The sequence below is a fragment of the Podarcis muralis genome, chromosome 16, assembly GCF_964188315.1.
Source record: "Podarcis muralis chromosome 16, rPodMur119.hap1.1, whole genome shotgun sequence".
Taxonomy (NCBI): domain Eukaryota; kingdom Metazoa; phylum Chordata; class Lepidosauria; order Squamata; family Lacertidae; genus Podarcis; species Podarcis muralis.
This window is the reverse complement of record NC_135670.1, coordinates 26,286,410-26,301,155: the sequence shown is the minus strand read 5'-3', so window position 1 is coordinate 26,301,155 and position 14,746 is coordinate 26,286,410. Positions and strand designations below refer to the sequence as shown.

At 49.3% G+C, this 14,746-nt stretch overlaps 2 protein-coding genes across 5 annotated transcripts in view; one reads left to right on the top strand and one right to left on the bottom strand.

Annotated features, from left to right (window-relative positions):
* Positions 1-457: 457 nt before the first annotated feature.
* PIK3IP1 (phosphoinositide-3-kinase interacting protein 1) lies at positions 458-9,389 on the top strand. Its single transcript, XM_028709022.2, has 4 exons — positions 458-1,813; positions 4,782-4,958; positions 6,426-6,504; positions 7,541-9,389. The coding sequence occupies exons 1-4, from the start codon at positions 1,741-1,743 to the stop codon at positions 7,746-7,748; spliced, it is 537 nt and encodes a 178-aa protein (XP_028564855.2). The 5' UTR covers positions 458-1,740; the 3' UTR covers positions 7,749-9,389.
* An 877-nt stretch (positions 9,390-10,266) lies between these two features.
* Positions 10,267-14,746, bottom strand: part of LIMK2 (LIM domain kinase 2) — a 46,394-nt gene continuing 41,914 nt past the window's right edge. For all 4 annotated transcript variants that reach the window (XM_028709018.2, XM_028709020.2, XM_028709021.2 and 1 more), the window contains 3 exons: positions 14,246-14,301; positions 12,808-12,965; positions 10,267-11,985 (listed from right to left, as the gene is read on the bottom strand). In XM_028709018.2, the coding sequence (XP_028564851.2) occupies positions 11,829-11,985; positions 12,808-12,965; positions 14,246-14,301 (371 nt within the window). In that variant the 3' untranslated portion in view covers positions 10,267-11,828. The remainder of the gene's footprint in view (positions 11,986-12,807; positions 12,966-14,245; positions 14,302-14,746) is intronic.

Sequence of the window (14,746 nt, the reverse complement as noted above, 5' to 3'; positions counted from 1 at the left end):
CAGCTTCAGGAATGGGGAGCACGTGGCTCTCCAGATGTTGCTGGATTGGAACTCCTTTTGGTCCCAGCCAGCACAGGGGTGATGGGGGCCCAACATCTGGAGGGGCAGATGCCCCTCTCCTGGTTGAAATTCAGATATTACACTTTCCCAGCCCTGCCTAAAGATGCCAGGGATTGTAAACCACATTGAACATTACATTTGGAAAGGCGGTATATAGATAAAACATGATATTTATTTTGAAGACGAATGCTCTGCCTCAGGCAGTCCTCAGGCTTGCAGGATCTACTTTGGGTTGTGTTTTTTTTACTAGAACTCTATGTGATCGACTGACTGTAGCCTGGTGCAGAAGACATATGCTTAAAATTAGCAAATTCTCAGGCCAGGAATTTGTTTTGAGCATCAGAACAAATGGAGGCTTACACTTACACACACCAACAACCATTGCTGCTGGTTACTGCAATATTTCTTAATGTTGGAAGTAACATATAGGGCGTTGGTATTGTTTTTCAGTTGCTGTTGTGAAACTAGCAGCTCTTCAGATATTATTGACCTGCAACTCTTATCAGCGCTCACCACTGGATTGGAAAAAAAATGTTAAATATTAGCACAGAGTTAGTTCTACCTATGGTGGGTTCTGTGGTCACACCCTGGTAACAATCACCCTGCTCGCTGTTTTAGCCACAGGGTCGCAGGTACAGGAGCAAGAATCTGTCTTGGGCAGACAAGGGAATTAATCAATGAAGTGGTGGAGTGAAAGAGGAAGGAAAACGCACTTGGGCGATGAGGAAAACATCAAAGTGGGTGCTAATGGGTGCTCTTAAGGTGGGGAGATGATGGCAGAGTGGGCACCAGAAGAGCCTGGCTGCAACCTTGGGTTTGCCGATCGGAAGGTCAACGGTTCGAATCCCCGCGACGGGGTGAGTTCCCGTTGCTCTGTCCCAGCTCCTGCTAACCTAGCAGTTCGAAAGCACGCCAGCGCAAGTAGATAAATAGGTAGTGCTTCAGCGGGAAGGTAAATTGTGTTTCCGTGCGCTCTGGCTTCCATCACGGTGTCCCGTTGTGCCAGAAGCGGTTTGGTCATGCTGGCCATTGGACCTGGGAAGCTGTCTGTGGACAAACTCCGGCGCCTCGGCCTGAAAGTGAGATGAGCACCGCAACCCCATAGTTGCCTTCAGCTGGACTTAACTGTCCAGGGGTCCTTTACCTTTTTTTTTACCATGCCCAAGGGCGTGACAAGTCCAAGAGTCTGTGCCCACAGTGGCCAGGGACAGCAGCAGCCCACTCCCCGCCAGTGGTTCCTGGCAAATAGCATTCAGAAGCCTCTTGCCTCCCAAATGGCTAAGCCCTCTGTTCACACTGCGGCCAGCTAGGTGCTCCCAAGGAGTAGCCAGGTGCGTGTCATCATCTGCTTGATTTGGCTCGCTGGCGGGGAGTCCTCGCCCTCTCCTGCGTCCAGGTCAGCAGAGCTCAGGCGGGTAGACTGCGTCGGAGGCGAGAGGCTCCACGTGGCGCGCGTCTTCCTCGCCTCCCCGACTTAGGACCCTGCAAGCGCCTCGGGACCAGCGGAGGAGGCGGCGGCTCCGGGAGGCGGAGCTGAGCTCCTTCAAAGGCCCGGCTTGTTTACGCCGCAAAAGCTCCACCGAAGCAGCCGAAGGCAGCGGCCGCAGCAACAACAACCCAGGCACCCGATCCGGATCACAGCGCCTCCTCCTCGTCGTCGTCTCCAGGCCGCCGTTCCTCATGGCGTCTCGGTGGGCGCTTCTCCTCCTGCTCCTGCAGCCGCTGCTCTGGGGCTTCGGCTCGGCTACGGAAGGTGAGCGGCGGTGGCCGGTCCTTGCCCCGTGCCAATTTCGCCCTTTGCAGCGGGGCGGTCTTGCTCGTTCTCCTTACTAGAGGAGCTCCGAGGGGGGCTCCGACCCACCCGCGATCGACGCCCGCGAAGAGCCCCCGACCCCCCTCCCTCCCTCGACTTCACCCGTTCACACGTGCAAGCTCCCCTTCCCCCCACGTGTCGACTCTGCACGTGTGAAGGCAGCTCGCACCAGTCTGCTGCGACCGGAGCAGCTGAACCCTTGCAGGAAAACTCGGCGGTGCCTGCTGTTGCGTTATTTCGGTTAATTTTTGTTTCTGAGCCCGGACCCCACGCTGGCTTAATCGGGAGCAAGCCTCCATGGGCGCAACAGGGGCTCTGCGGAAGAGAGACTGAGGCGGGGCAGGCGCGCTCTGCATGTGCTCAGATGCACACCCAGCGGTGGGGGGAAAGGGCGCACCCTCGCTGAGTAGCGCACGCATAGGAGCGTCTGTGATGGGGGCGCTTGATCCTTAGTGCGCATGCTCCCTCTTCTCCTGCCTCAAGCAGGGAAGTGAGGGCGGTGACGTATCTCTTTAATTCCGCTCCGCCGGCTCCTCCCTCTACCCCCCTCGCCATTGGTCCGTGTTGTCTCCAGGCCTTGAGCTCGTTTCCTATTGGTCGCTGCCTTGGGGTGATGTCATCCTTCAGCCGCAGAGACCTTGCGGGGTAAACAACCCAGCCACCCCCTTTCGGGGAGAACAGGCTTAGCCACGCCTTCCTGCACGTGGGAGCTCCTTTTGACTCTGGGAGGGGGCGTGGCCCCGAGGCCCCTCCCCCTACTGCTGGAGGGCATGATCTGTATCTCCATCGGGGCGAGCTTCCAGCCTTGAAATGCGCAGGAGCCTGTCCCCGTTACAGTACTTTCTTGCTCAGCGAGGACCTTGCAAGCGGGTGCGCGCTTACCTGGGAGTAAATGCCATTTACCTGAATGGAGCTTACTTTTGAGTTGAGATGCATGTACTGTAGTCTTGGAGTCAATTTGAATCCCCCCCCTCCCCAAATTGGCTTGGAGTCAATTTGATTCCCTGCCCCTCTTTCTTTTTTCCTTTCTCCTCCTGTGATGCGGCTGCATTTTAATGTTTTAATGTTGTATTTTAATCTTGTTTTTAAGTTGTATTCATTCAACTTGTTTTTATTATTGCTTGTTAGCCGCCCTGAGCCTGGCCTTGGCTGGGGAGGGCGGGGTATAAATAAATATTATTATTATTATTATTAGTCTTAATGATTAAGGTTTTAATCGGTGGATTAAACGTGCAAAGCCGTGTGCTAGCAGATGTCTGCTGCTCACGCAAGACATATTCACTGCTGGCTGAGGGAGGGGAAGCTTCTCAGGGTGGCGCCAGTTGGATCAAGCCAAACAGGGGTGATTTAGGCTAGCATCTTGTCCTCACAGTGGTCAACCAGATTCACACATTATGGGAAACCCATGAACAAGCAGGACCCGGGCACTTGCAACTGATATTTTGAGGCATTTATTTCCTTTGACTCTGGAACTCATGGCCACATGGCCATTGGGGCTGTTAACCCTTAATAGCCATATCTGCCAGGGATTTATCTACATTACCAGGCTTTAATGACATCCAAGTTGGTACCTCTTTGTGGGTGCAAATTGCATGAACTGATTTTTATTGTTTTCAATACTGTATTTTAATTGTTGATACCTGCCCTGAGACCTTAGGGTGAAGGATGGGTGGTAATATTATTATTAAAAATAATAATTCAAAACTATTTCATCATCAAACCTTTTATTGGCATCACATACAGTGGTACCTCAGGTTAAGTACTTAATTCGTTCCAGAGGTCCGTACTTAACCTGAAACTGTTCTTAACCTGAAGCACCACTTTAGCTAATGGGGCCTCCTGCTGCCGCCGCGCTGCCAGAGCACAATTTCTGTTCTCATCCTGAAGCAAAGTTCTTAACCTGAAGCACTATTTCAGGGTTAGCGGAGTCTGTAACCTGAAGCATATGTAACCCGAGGTACCACTGTACAAACATCCGTAACATAACAGTACAGAGTTACCACTTCCCCTGTGGCACAAAACATTTACCAAAAAAAAAAAAAATGCAATGTGTTTCGACGACAGAATACCAGATAAATATATTTGGCCACTAACTTGGTAAGCTCCTGGTCATTCCCCAGTAATAGAAAGTGTATGACCTCCAACTCTGGTTTCCATTTGGGGATGCAGAGTTGCTTTAGGAATTGCTGGTGGAGATCAGCATATAGTTTACATTTAAGAACCATATGAGTAAGAGTTTCCACCAGGTGGTCAACATCAAAACTATTTGGAAGGGTGTGTTGTCTCTTGGCAGCAAACAAGGCTGGACACTGTCTTTCCTTGCTTTAAAAAGAGCATCCATTCCTTGAGCACACATGGAAGAGGGTCAGTTGTGGGCCAGGCTGTTCCATCTCCCTGATCTGCTATTGCCCCCCCCCCCCCATTTCTGCGTTGCTCCGTTTAGTGTGGCAACTCTGGAACTCCCTGTCTATTGACACCAGACAAACACCTTCACTGTACTCTTTAAAGACCTGCAAAACATGTTTTTGTTTAGACAAGCCTACCCAGACACATAGCATGTTAATGTATGTTTTAATCTGTTATTATTTTATTGCCGGTTGTCTCTTTTGAATGTTTTAACGAGTTGCTTTTACTGATACTTCTATTGTTCTTTTTGTAAAGCACTTTAAGGTCTCTCTGTGTGTCTTACAAACAAGCGTCTGCATAAATTTTATGAAATAAATAAATGAGTGTAATAGCCCTATGCTGGAATCTTGAGTTCCAGCACTAGGGAAAAATACACCAGGGCAAGAGATTTTAAAGCGGCCTGATGTAGGGCTGGTTCTTGGGGCACACACACTCTTTTGAACGGCCCCCTTCTCACTGTGAAATATTTTGATGCTGACGGTCATTTTCCTGTCCCCTCCAGATGCAACCTCTGCCGTCTCCCCGGCTCTCACGGTCAAAACGGCAGCAACCGATCAGGTTTTCGAGCCTGCCAACAGCTTGCCATCCCGGAGCGAGGCGGCTGCAGTCCAGCCTGTTGTCGGGATCGGCCAGAGGGTCAAGATGAGATCGAACGAGAAGAAAGACTTGGGCACTCTGGGTAAGGACTAAAAGACTCCCTAGGAATGTCCTTGCAGTGGCTTTGTGTGTAGCCTGATTCGTTTCAGAATTGCAACGACGAAAAGAGTTGGGAGTGGTTTAGTTCAGGCTTCCCCCAGTCTGGTGCCCCTAAAAGGTAAAGGTAAAGGGTCCAGTCGTGGCCGACTCTGAGGTTGCGGCGCTCATCTCGCTTTATTGGCCAAGGGAGCCGGTGTACAGCTTCCGGGTCATGTGGCCAGCATGACTAAGCCGCTTCTGGCGAACCAGAGCAGCACACGGAAACGCCGTTTACCTTCCCACCAGAGCGGTACCTATTTATCTACTTGCACTTTGATGTGCTTTCAAACTACTAGGCTGGCAGCAGCAAGGACCGAGCAACGGGAGCTCACCCCATCACGGGGATTCGAACCGCCAACCTTCTGATCGGCAAGTCCTAGGCTCTGTGGTTTAACCCACAGCGCCACCCGCGTCCCTTGTGCCACCTGGTGCCCCTGTCCCACCCACCTGGTGCCCCTACAGATGGATTTAAAACCCCTCCTAGCGGGGCACCAGATTAAGTAAAGCCAGGTTTCAAAGGAGGCTGTAAGAGCCTTTTGGCAGGGGAATGTTTTTAAACAGAGGTTAGATGGCCAATTCTCAAAGATTATTCAGCTATGATTGCAGTGGGTAGGACTAGATGACCCTTGGGGTCCCTTCCGACCTTACAATTCTATGTTTCTGTGAGGCCAGACACCACTACATCTGTTGGGTGGGTGGAGGAAATTGGTTCACTCAGCAGGAAGTGGGTAAGGTGTGAAGAGCTGGCATCCTGCGAGCTCTTTCTGTAAACAAGACAGGTGTTTCCTGGTGCAGGGTTCTGAGAATGTGAGCTGCCATTTTAAAGCCCTTTAAAAAGTCTTTTAAAGGGTTTTCTAGTTCAAGGGTGTGTGTGCAGTACAGACCTACAGAAGGGCTAGTCATGCAGCTTCACTCTGCATTTTGCCCTTTCTAGCTGTTTAATTTTACACGAGCCACCCTGCCATTTATATATTACATTACACCCCACATTTTCCGTCAAGGAGCTGAAGGTGGTGCACGCAGTCGGTCCGCCCCCATTTTCTCCACGCAACAATCTTGTGAGGTTGGTTAGGCTTAGATGTAGTGACTGGCACCCCAGTGAGCTTTGTGGCTGAACATGGATTCGAACCCAGGTCTCCCAGCACTCTTAAGCACCACACCACACTGGCTCTCATTTTTTGGAATGCCTTGGGTGCAGAAAGGCCAAAAAAGTGTACGCATATGTTACTGCTTATTTATTTAAGTGTTCAAAACCTGCACTTTCTCAAATGTGTGCCAAGGCGGTTGATGCAGCGTGCAAAGTTATAATTGGGGAAAGCATCCGTTGTGTTGCTTTATGCTGCAGGGTTTGGGGGCAGACTGCAGCGGTGTGCTTAAAATGTGTTGCATCTGTCCTTTCTTCCTCCCACAGGCTACGTGCTGGGCCTTCTGATGATGGTGATCATCATTGCAATTGGAGCAGGCATTGTCGTGGGCTATGTCTATAAGAGGCAAGTGAAGGGTCTTTTCATTGATCGTTTGTATGTTGTTATCTTCTTCTTCTTTTGCATTTATTATATATCCCTTCCCCCCCCCCCCAAGGAACTCTCTGTGGGGTACATGGTTCCCCCACCCCCTCATTTAATCCTGTGAGGCTGAGGGAACACAGCGACTGGCCCAAGGTCACACCCAGTGTGGATTTGAACCCTGGTCTCTCAGGTCCTGGTCCGACACTCTTAAACACTGCACCACATCAGCTGTCCCTCATGTAAAACATTATCAGCAGATCCCACCCTTTGGAACTCCCTGCCTATTGACATCAGTCAGGCGCCTTTGTTGTACTCTTTTCAACGCCTGCTAAAAAAAATTGGGCAAAGCCCATCCAGGCATTTAGAACGTTGACATTTATTTCGATGTGTTTTTTAGCTTATTGCTGATTTTAACTATTTTTAAAATGTTTTAAATAGCTGTTTTTCATAGAATTGTGGAGTTGGCAGGGACCCCGCAAGGGTCATCTAGTGCAGCCCAAAAATCACAGCTAAATAATTCCTGACAGATGGCTGTCCAACCTCTGTTTAAAAACTTCCAACAAAGGAGAGTCCACTAGCTTGTGAGACCGTCTGCTTAGATTCCAAAAGTTATTCCTACTGTCGAGTTAGAATCTCCTTATAATTTGAACCCATTGGTTCAGCTCTTACCCTCTGGAGCAGCCCTGCTCCATTTTCCATGTGATGACCTTTAAATATTTGAAGCTGGCTACCGTATCCCTTTTCAGCCTCCTCTTTCCCAGGCTAAACATACCCAGCTCCTTCAACTGTTCTTCATGAGGCTTGGTTCCCTGACCCTTGATCATCTCAGTCACCCTCCTTTGCACTGAAATTTTACTTTGACTGATAAATTTGTTTTATTCTTTTTGTAAACTACTTTGAGGTTTTTTTATTTTGCAACCAGTGTATAATTTTATGAAATAATAAAGAGTGTGCCTCAGTTTGGAACCTGCACCACCACCCCGTCTGACACCCCCCTTCTCCCTCCCTCCCTCCCCAGGGGCAAAGATCTGAAAGAGCAGCACGAGCAGAAGGTCTACGAGCGCGAAATGCAGCGGATCACTTTGCCGCTCTCGGCCTTCACCAACCAAGCCTGCGAACTGGTGGACGAGAACACGATAGAGGTGCACACGAACCAGACCCCCGTGGAGGAAACGCACAATGGCGATGCCCCACTGATGGGTCAAGCGGGCACACCTGGAGCCTGAGGAACATGGGTGGGGGGCACCCTAGGAGATGCCCTGCTGGCACCCACAACGGCTGAGACTCCTCTCTCTTCTCACCAACATACGTGGGAGTTTCATTTGTATTTCTGGTTTTCTTTTTCTGTTCGGGGAGGAACAAGAAGCCTGGAAGAGGCTCTGAAGACGTGCAAGGACTCGCTCACCCATGGTCATCCATTGTTGGGGCGTTTGGGTCCCAGCTGCATGAAACTGAATGCGACTGGACAGTCTGGTGTGGCCTGAGCCTCTTGCGAGGTCCAGCTCTTCCTTCTGCCCCCAATGGAGGGCGGGAAGAGAAAATGCAGCACCTGCCTCCTGCTGTATAGACTGCACAGTCTCTCTCCAGTCAGGAAGTACCTGTCTATATCGCCTCCTCTCGATCTTCTTCCACGGAGATGGCTTCCACCGGTCCTGGTGCCTGCAAATCTGTTACAAGTGGGGAGCTGTAGTGTAGGTGAGCTTGAAAAGCAAAAGTATTCGAACATTTGAATGTATTTTTATTTTTTCCTAAAGTGGAAGGCTGCTGTCAGAAGCAGCATGGCCCCTCCTTATAAGCCCCTGTATTTAACAACCACAGAGTTTTCTTTATAGCTCGGTGCTTAAACTGCCTTTTCAAATACAGTCGAGGAGGAAGCTTCCCAAATAGGAGGGCTTTTTTTTTTTTTAAGGTGAGGGTGGGTGGGGCTGTCCCTAGTGAGCTCTCTGCAAAATATGTATCTTCTGTCTTACGTACTCCAGGACTTCTAAGGCCAGGGACAGATTCTTACATGCTGGGAGTTTCAATTTACAGCCATCTTTCCCTTCGTGATCTTTGTTGAGCACAGCAAGACAGCTCAGGTATGTTTCCCTCTCCCCTTCCAGCACACTTTGGGGTTTAGCAGATATGGAGACGAAAGGGATCCCCAAAGGCATTCTGCAGAGGGATGCAGTTTCCAGAAAGGCGACTTCAAGGCAACGCTAGGACCACAGGAGGGAAGAGGGCTCTTGTGCTCGAATCCTGCTGGCAGGTTTCCTACAGGCATCCGATTGGCCTCTCAAGAGGGAAGGATTCTGGGTGAGATGGGCCACTGGCCTCATCCAGCAGGCTTCTCTTAACATTCTTAGATCTTTCCAGACGTTGCCGGCTCATGTGCAAAAGCTTCTTCACCTCCATTTCAGAACCAGCCAATGGCTAAATGATGGATGGCTCTCCCTTGCATTGGGGTTAGTAGTTCAGGGTTTTTTTCATAGCGCTGGGCCAGTTCATCTGTAGCTGCTGCGCAAGCCAAGTGGTGGGGTTATTTATGCGATGGCTTTGTCAGGCAGCATTTGAGGCAGAGAACCAGGATCAAGGAAGTTCTCCTGCGATGCTCTTTGTTAGGCGTAAAGCACACATACTTCTGTTCCGCCAACAAATAACTCACTTTAGCCATACTGACTTTTTTAAAAAAAATACAACCTTCACCACTCAAGGAAGGTAGACCAGCTGCTGAGAGTGAAGGTTTCTTGTACACTCCGGTTATGCAAGACAGAGATGGGAATTTTTTTTTTTTTTAATAAAGACGTTTCAATGCCTTTGAACACCATTTCTTTGTAAGTGTTTTTAAATACCTCATGAACTATGAAATAAAATAAAAAAGAACTGTTCAGGCTGTATTTGTGCTATTCTGTGGAATGGTCAAGTATTGCAACTGGAAAAACTACAGCTGCCTTATTTTTGAGTCAGATTGTTGATCCACCTAGGCCAGTGTTGCCTGCACTGACTGGCAGCAAAGGTTCTCCCAATAGTCCCAAATTTTATCGACTTAAAAAGCAATATTCCACACCTTTTCATCTCTGGTATTCCTTAAAATGGGGAGGCTAGTGGTGTGGTGAAATAGTAGGTACACAACCCCCACTCCATCAGTTGAGGAAAAGTTTTGAACCCTTTCTCCTACTCTTCAAAATATTCTGGTGAGCTCATCTATGTTATGGTGCTTCCCCCCCCCCCCCCATTTTGTAGTCAACCCTAAACTGCTGGGGTGAGAAGGGTAGAAAATTTTTCTTGGGTTGGAGATGAGCCTTGCTTACGTTAAAAGCAAGGATGCGAGAAGGAAGCTCTGGCCCTCCAAAATTCCAGCAGTCCCAACCAGCGGAGCCAATGGCAGGGGATGATGGGAATTGTAGTCCATCAACAGCCGGAACACAGCAGGTTCCCCACCCCTGCCTTACAAGAATACAGAAGGAAAGGGTAGCTTCACAAAGCAGAAAGGTGGCCACCCTTCCCAAAATGCACTGCAGCAGTTTGGTTGCTGCTGCTCCCCTTAATCTCTGAAAGTAAAACTTGGGGGGAAAGTCCCCAAGGCCTCCCCTCTGACGCCCACCTCCCCGCTTTGTCCCACCACCTTTTTTATATCCCATAGCTTATGACACATCTGCAACAGCCCTCAGAACTGGGTTTCAAGACCAGCAACAGCAAACTGCTTTGATCCAAAACTGGCCACATTTTGAAGATGTTGGCTGTGCCTTTTAACACACAAGCCAATTTTGTTTCCATAGGATAAAGTTTATTGCTTTTAATTTAGTCAAAAACGTTTTGGTGTGCAATCAACAAGAGTCCAGAATCTCTTGAACACGTGATCCAAGTTTCTCCTCTCTTCGCCCCTATTTATAGAGGGGGACCCACATTTATTAAAAGAGGAAGGAGGGAGCGGAATCTTTATTGAAACGCCCTGGGCCTGGAGACCACCACTGGGGTGGGGCTCAGAAGGCCCAGTGGCTCTTAACCCTTGGAGGATTAAGCCGGATCACTGGAGTTTAAAATGGCTTGGCTAGAAGGGACCTCATGTCTTTTTGGCTGCTCTAAGTGGGAAAGTGGGCTGCTTGAGGTCCAGATCCATGGTGCAATCTTAGGGGAGAGGACCGAAAGCCACGACGACTGTGCGTCCGTTCCAAGTTCATGCTAGGTTGGGTTGGGTTTCCCAAGGAAAGTGACTTTGCTGAGGCCCACCAAGAACAGGGGAAAGATCCGGCCAAGTGAAACCATGTAGTGTGTGTGCTGTCTTCACCAAAGACAGAAGCTAGGAATGGTTCCCTTTCCATTCTTGGTATATCCAGGAAGAGAGTGTGTGTGTGCATGCCAGAACCAGTGGTGTCTTAGTTCTAAGGGAAAGAGAAGTCTGAAATGGAGGACAGAGGTAGGTGACTTAATCAGGTTCAACGAGGGCTTCACACTAGCAGACCCAAATAAGAAAGTGGTCTCATTCCCTGTCAGCTGCAATTAAATGATTAATTGAGAAGTAGCTCTTTGCTCAAACCCAGCTGTTCCACACCAAGAAGCTCCCACAGTGTGAGGCCACTGAGCCCCAAACTAGGACAGTCTCACCCTTTCTGTTCCCACCGCAAAGTGGCTCAAACAGCCGAGAGCAGCCTGCTACTCTGGAGCAACCCTTTGTGCTCACTGGAGGTGGTTCTTCCCCTTCTGACATTGGGGGGGGGAGTGTTTTATGGAAGCCCAGTTCGCAGGTTGGCTGTGTAGTGTTTTTGAACGTTTGCTTGGAGGTATTTGTAGAGATGAGGAAGAGAAGGGGGATCCTTTGCCGGAGAGAGGCTGTCTTTGAGCTGCTCCTGAAGAACTTCCCAACTCCAAGAGGAGTGGGGAAGGCAAACGCACTCCCTCTGCCTGCAAGTAACCTCTGCTGACTCTTCCATGCCTTTTCCTACAGCAGACAAGGCACCCAGGTTGGGGCTGCCCCTCCCAGGCAAATGTCCCAGGCTCAGGAACCTTTATAAACACTTGCAGTCTTTTTGAGGCCCCAGGCACCACTATGATAGAGACCTGCAAACAGGGCCTCACAATTTTGTGTTTCCAAAAGCTAGAGAGTGTCAGTACCAAAAGTCACAAGCAGGACAGGATACTGCTTCCAGAACATGCCACAAATCCACAGGAGGAAGGTAGTCCAAGGTGAGGCGACGGAAGGCAAATGGGTGCCTTGTTAATGTCCTGTGAGGATTCGGAACATCAGCTCGCTCGCTCTCTCATATGCCCCTGCTGCCCCACTCCCTCCCCACAGGCAATTTATGGAAAGTGCGCACAGGTCTTGAGGATTAGGTGAGGTTTTCAGGTAGCTTATCCCGGATCAGCCCGTGCTGCATGCTGACGTTGTGATCCAGCAATTCAAGTTCTGACGGAAGAGGGATTCCCAGCTCTCCCAGGTACAAGGAAAGGGCTTCAAAAGAATCCTCCAGTTTGGAAAACGGGGGCCTAGGGAGAGAGGAGGGAAGGCAGTAAGTTAATGGTGTCTCTCTACAGATCAGCAGTCACCTATGGAGAGCAGGAATTTTCTCCAGGCGACCAGAAAGATGTTTAAAACCAGCACACAAGTGACTGAAGCAGGTGTGCTAGGAAGGACTGTGGTTTAAGGAACTCCCACCAGGACAACCACAATGGAATAAGACAAAAGGGTTTGTGCTGGCTGGGACCAATGGAAATTATAGTCAAAAACTTCAGGTGATAGGAGGCTGATGGAGAGACTTCTGAACACCCCCAGTCTATTGTGGCATTTTAGGCTGCTCCCCTTCTTCCAGCCCTTGTGTTGAGGCTCCAAAAAGGAAGGCAGGAGGCCAGCCTTTCACATGCCCAGGGTGGTGCAGCCTGGTATGCCTTGCACAGAGGAAACAAGAGCTTGTTCCAGCTCTGGAGGGTGCAGTTTCCTTTGGTTCCTGCTTCACGCTCACTTGACATAAATAGTTCTTTTTAACAGCAAACCGCACTGGCAGGAAAAATAACACTTTAAAAGAAAAAGGGAGAGAGCAAAGTCGAAACAAAGGAAGTGCTCTGTCCCCCGTGAGGGTGGCCCGCACGCAAATATGCCCCTTCCTCAAGCAGAATGCCAGGAACAGACTCCATCAGCCTCCACCAACCTGATGCCCTTCGGTCGTTTCTGGACCACAGAACCTATCAGCCCCGGGCAGAATGTCACCCTCCAAAACATCTGGAGGGCAGCAGGTTGGCACCAGACCAAAAAGAAGCAGGAGGGTGCAAAGATCTCCCTTCATCCTGCTTTGACCCCTCCAGAAGCCTCACCTGCTCTCTGGCTCTAGCCTGCAGCAGATGGCTGCCAGGGGGAAGAAGGCCGGAGGGCAGTCGGTGGGAACAAACTTCTCCCAGAAGAGCTTCACGTTGAGGCCAAAATCCAGAGTGCGGGGGAGGCAATCTGGATCGGCATACACTTGTCCGATGATCTGAAACAGAGAAAGGAGCCGTCAGCGTCACGGAAAGCAGGACTCGGCTGTGTGCTGGCGCCACCACCTGGGGCTGCAGGTGATAGGAAGGAGGAACTGAACCAGATCCGAGGAGGGAAGCCTGGATAGGAACAGGCCCTTAGGAGCATTTGTATGGGAGAGGAGAAAGCAAGAAGGGAGGGCAGGAAGGGCCATGGTAGAACATCTGGCCTTTCAAGCAGAAGGTCCCAAGTTCAGTCTCCAGTGGCATCTCCAAGTATGGCTGGGAGAGACTCCCTGCCTGAAATCCTGGAAAGTCAGCAGAAGGCAGCTTCCCATGTTCCCAATGGGGAAAGCAGAACTCGTTTCGTAGAAAAGATTCTACACTTAGATTAGCAAACGAAAAGCAGAGGCAGCACATTTAAAGGCTGAATCTTTATTTTTCCAAGATTCTCTGGCCAAGGACCAGGTGAGTAATAATAATAATAATAATAATAATAATAATAATAATAATAATAATAAATTATTTATACCTCACCCATCTGGCTGAGTTTCCCCAGCCACTCTGGGCAGTGCCCAATTGAGTGTTAAAAACAATACAGCATTAAATATTAAAAATATTAAATATTAAATATTAAAAACTTCCCTAAACAGGGCTGCCTTCAGATGTCTTTTAAAGATAGGATAGCTGCTTATTTCCTTCACATCTGAAGGGAGGGTGTTCCACAGGGTGGGTGCCACCACCGAGAAGGCCCTCTGTCTGGTTCCCTGTAACCTCACTTCTCACAATGAGGGAACCGCCAGAAGGCCCTCGGCGCTGGATCTCAGTGTCCGGGCTGAAGGATGGAGGTGGAGACACTCCTTCAGGTATACTGGGCCGAGGCCGTTTAGGGCTTTAAAAGTCAGCATCAACACTATGAATTGTGCTCTGAAACCCGGCCTAACATGCAGAGAAGCTTTGAGGATCCTGGTGGCCAGACAGGAAGCTCAGGTACCACTTATTTATTCCTTAAATTTCTATACCACCCTTCATCTGAGGATTACAGGGCGGTTTATTATATATATATATTGAGTGTTAAAAACACTCAATTTTTATATATATACATATATGTATAATGTATGTATGTATGTGTGTGTGTGTGTGTATATATACACACACACACACACACACACACACACACACACACACACACACATAAATACATACTATAGCAACAAATGAAAACAATAACATCCCCCAACAGTATTTATTTTATTAAGAAGCATGTCAACTTCTCACTTCTGAAGTGGCCCAGGTTTACCTCGCATAGCACAATCCCAAAGGAAAAGATGTCCACTGTCTCATCATAGCTCTGCCCTGGAAGAAAAGAAAAAAAAGGGAGAGTGGCTTTATTGTCATAAAATGGAGAAAGCATTGAGTGTGAACGATAGAACTGGTGGACCAAGAATTCGCTAAGACCCCTCAGGCAGTAGAATCAGAGTTTCCTGCCACACAGTCTATTTTTTATTGTCTCAGTGATTACATATGATTCCTGCATGCCTAACTCAGGACATCATTCCTGGCATTTCCCCTGCTTGGGAGCAAAGTTCAGGGCAAGAGATGGCACCTTGCCCAACGCCATTCTGTTAAGTATCATGGCTGTGGAGGGGACACTGTCAGACTTTCAGAGAGGACAGGTCTACAGAAATTCCTGCAAATCCAGCAGCTGGGGAAGGACCATGATGGCTCAGGGGCAGAGCTCCTGCCTGGAATGCAGAAGGTCCCGGGACCAATCCCCAATGGCATCTCCTGGTAGGGCTGG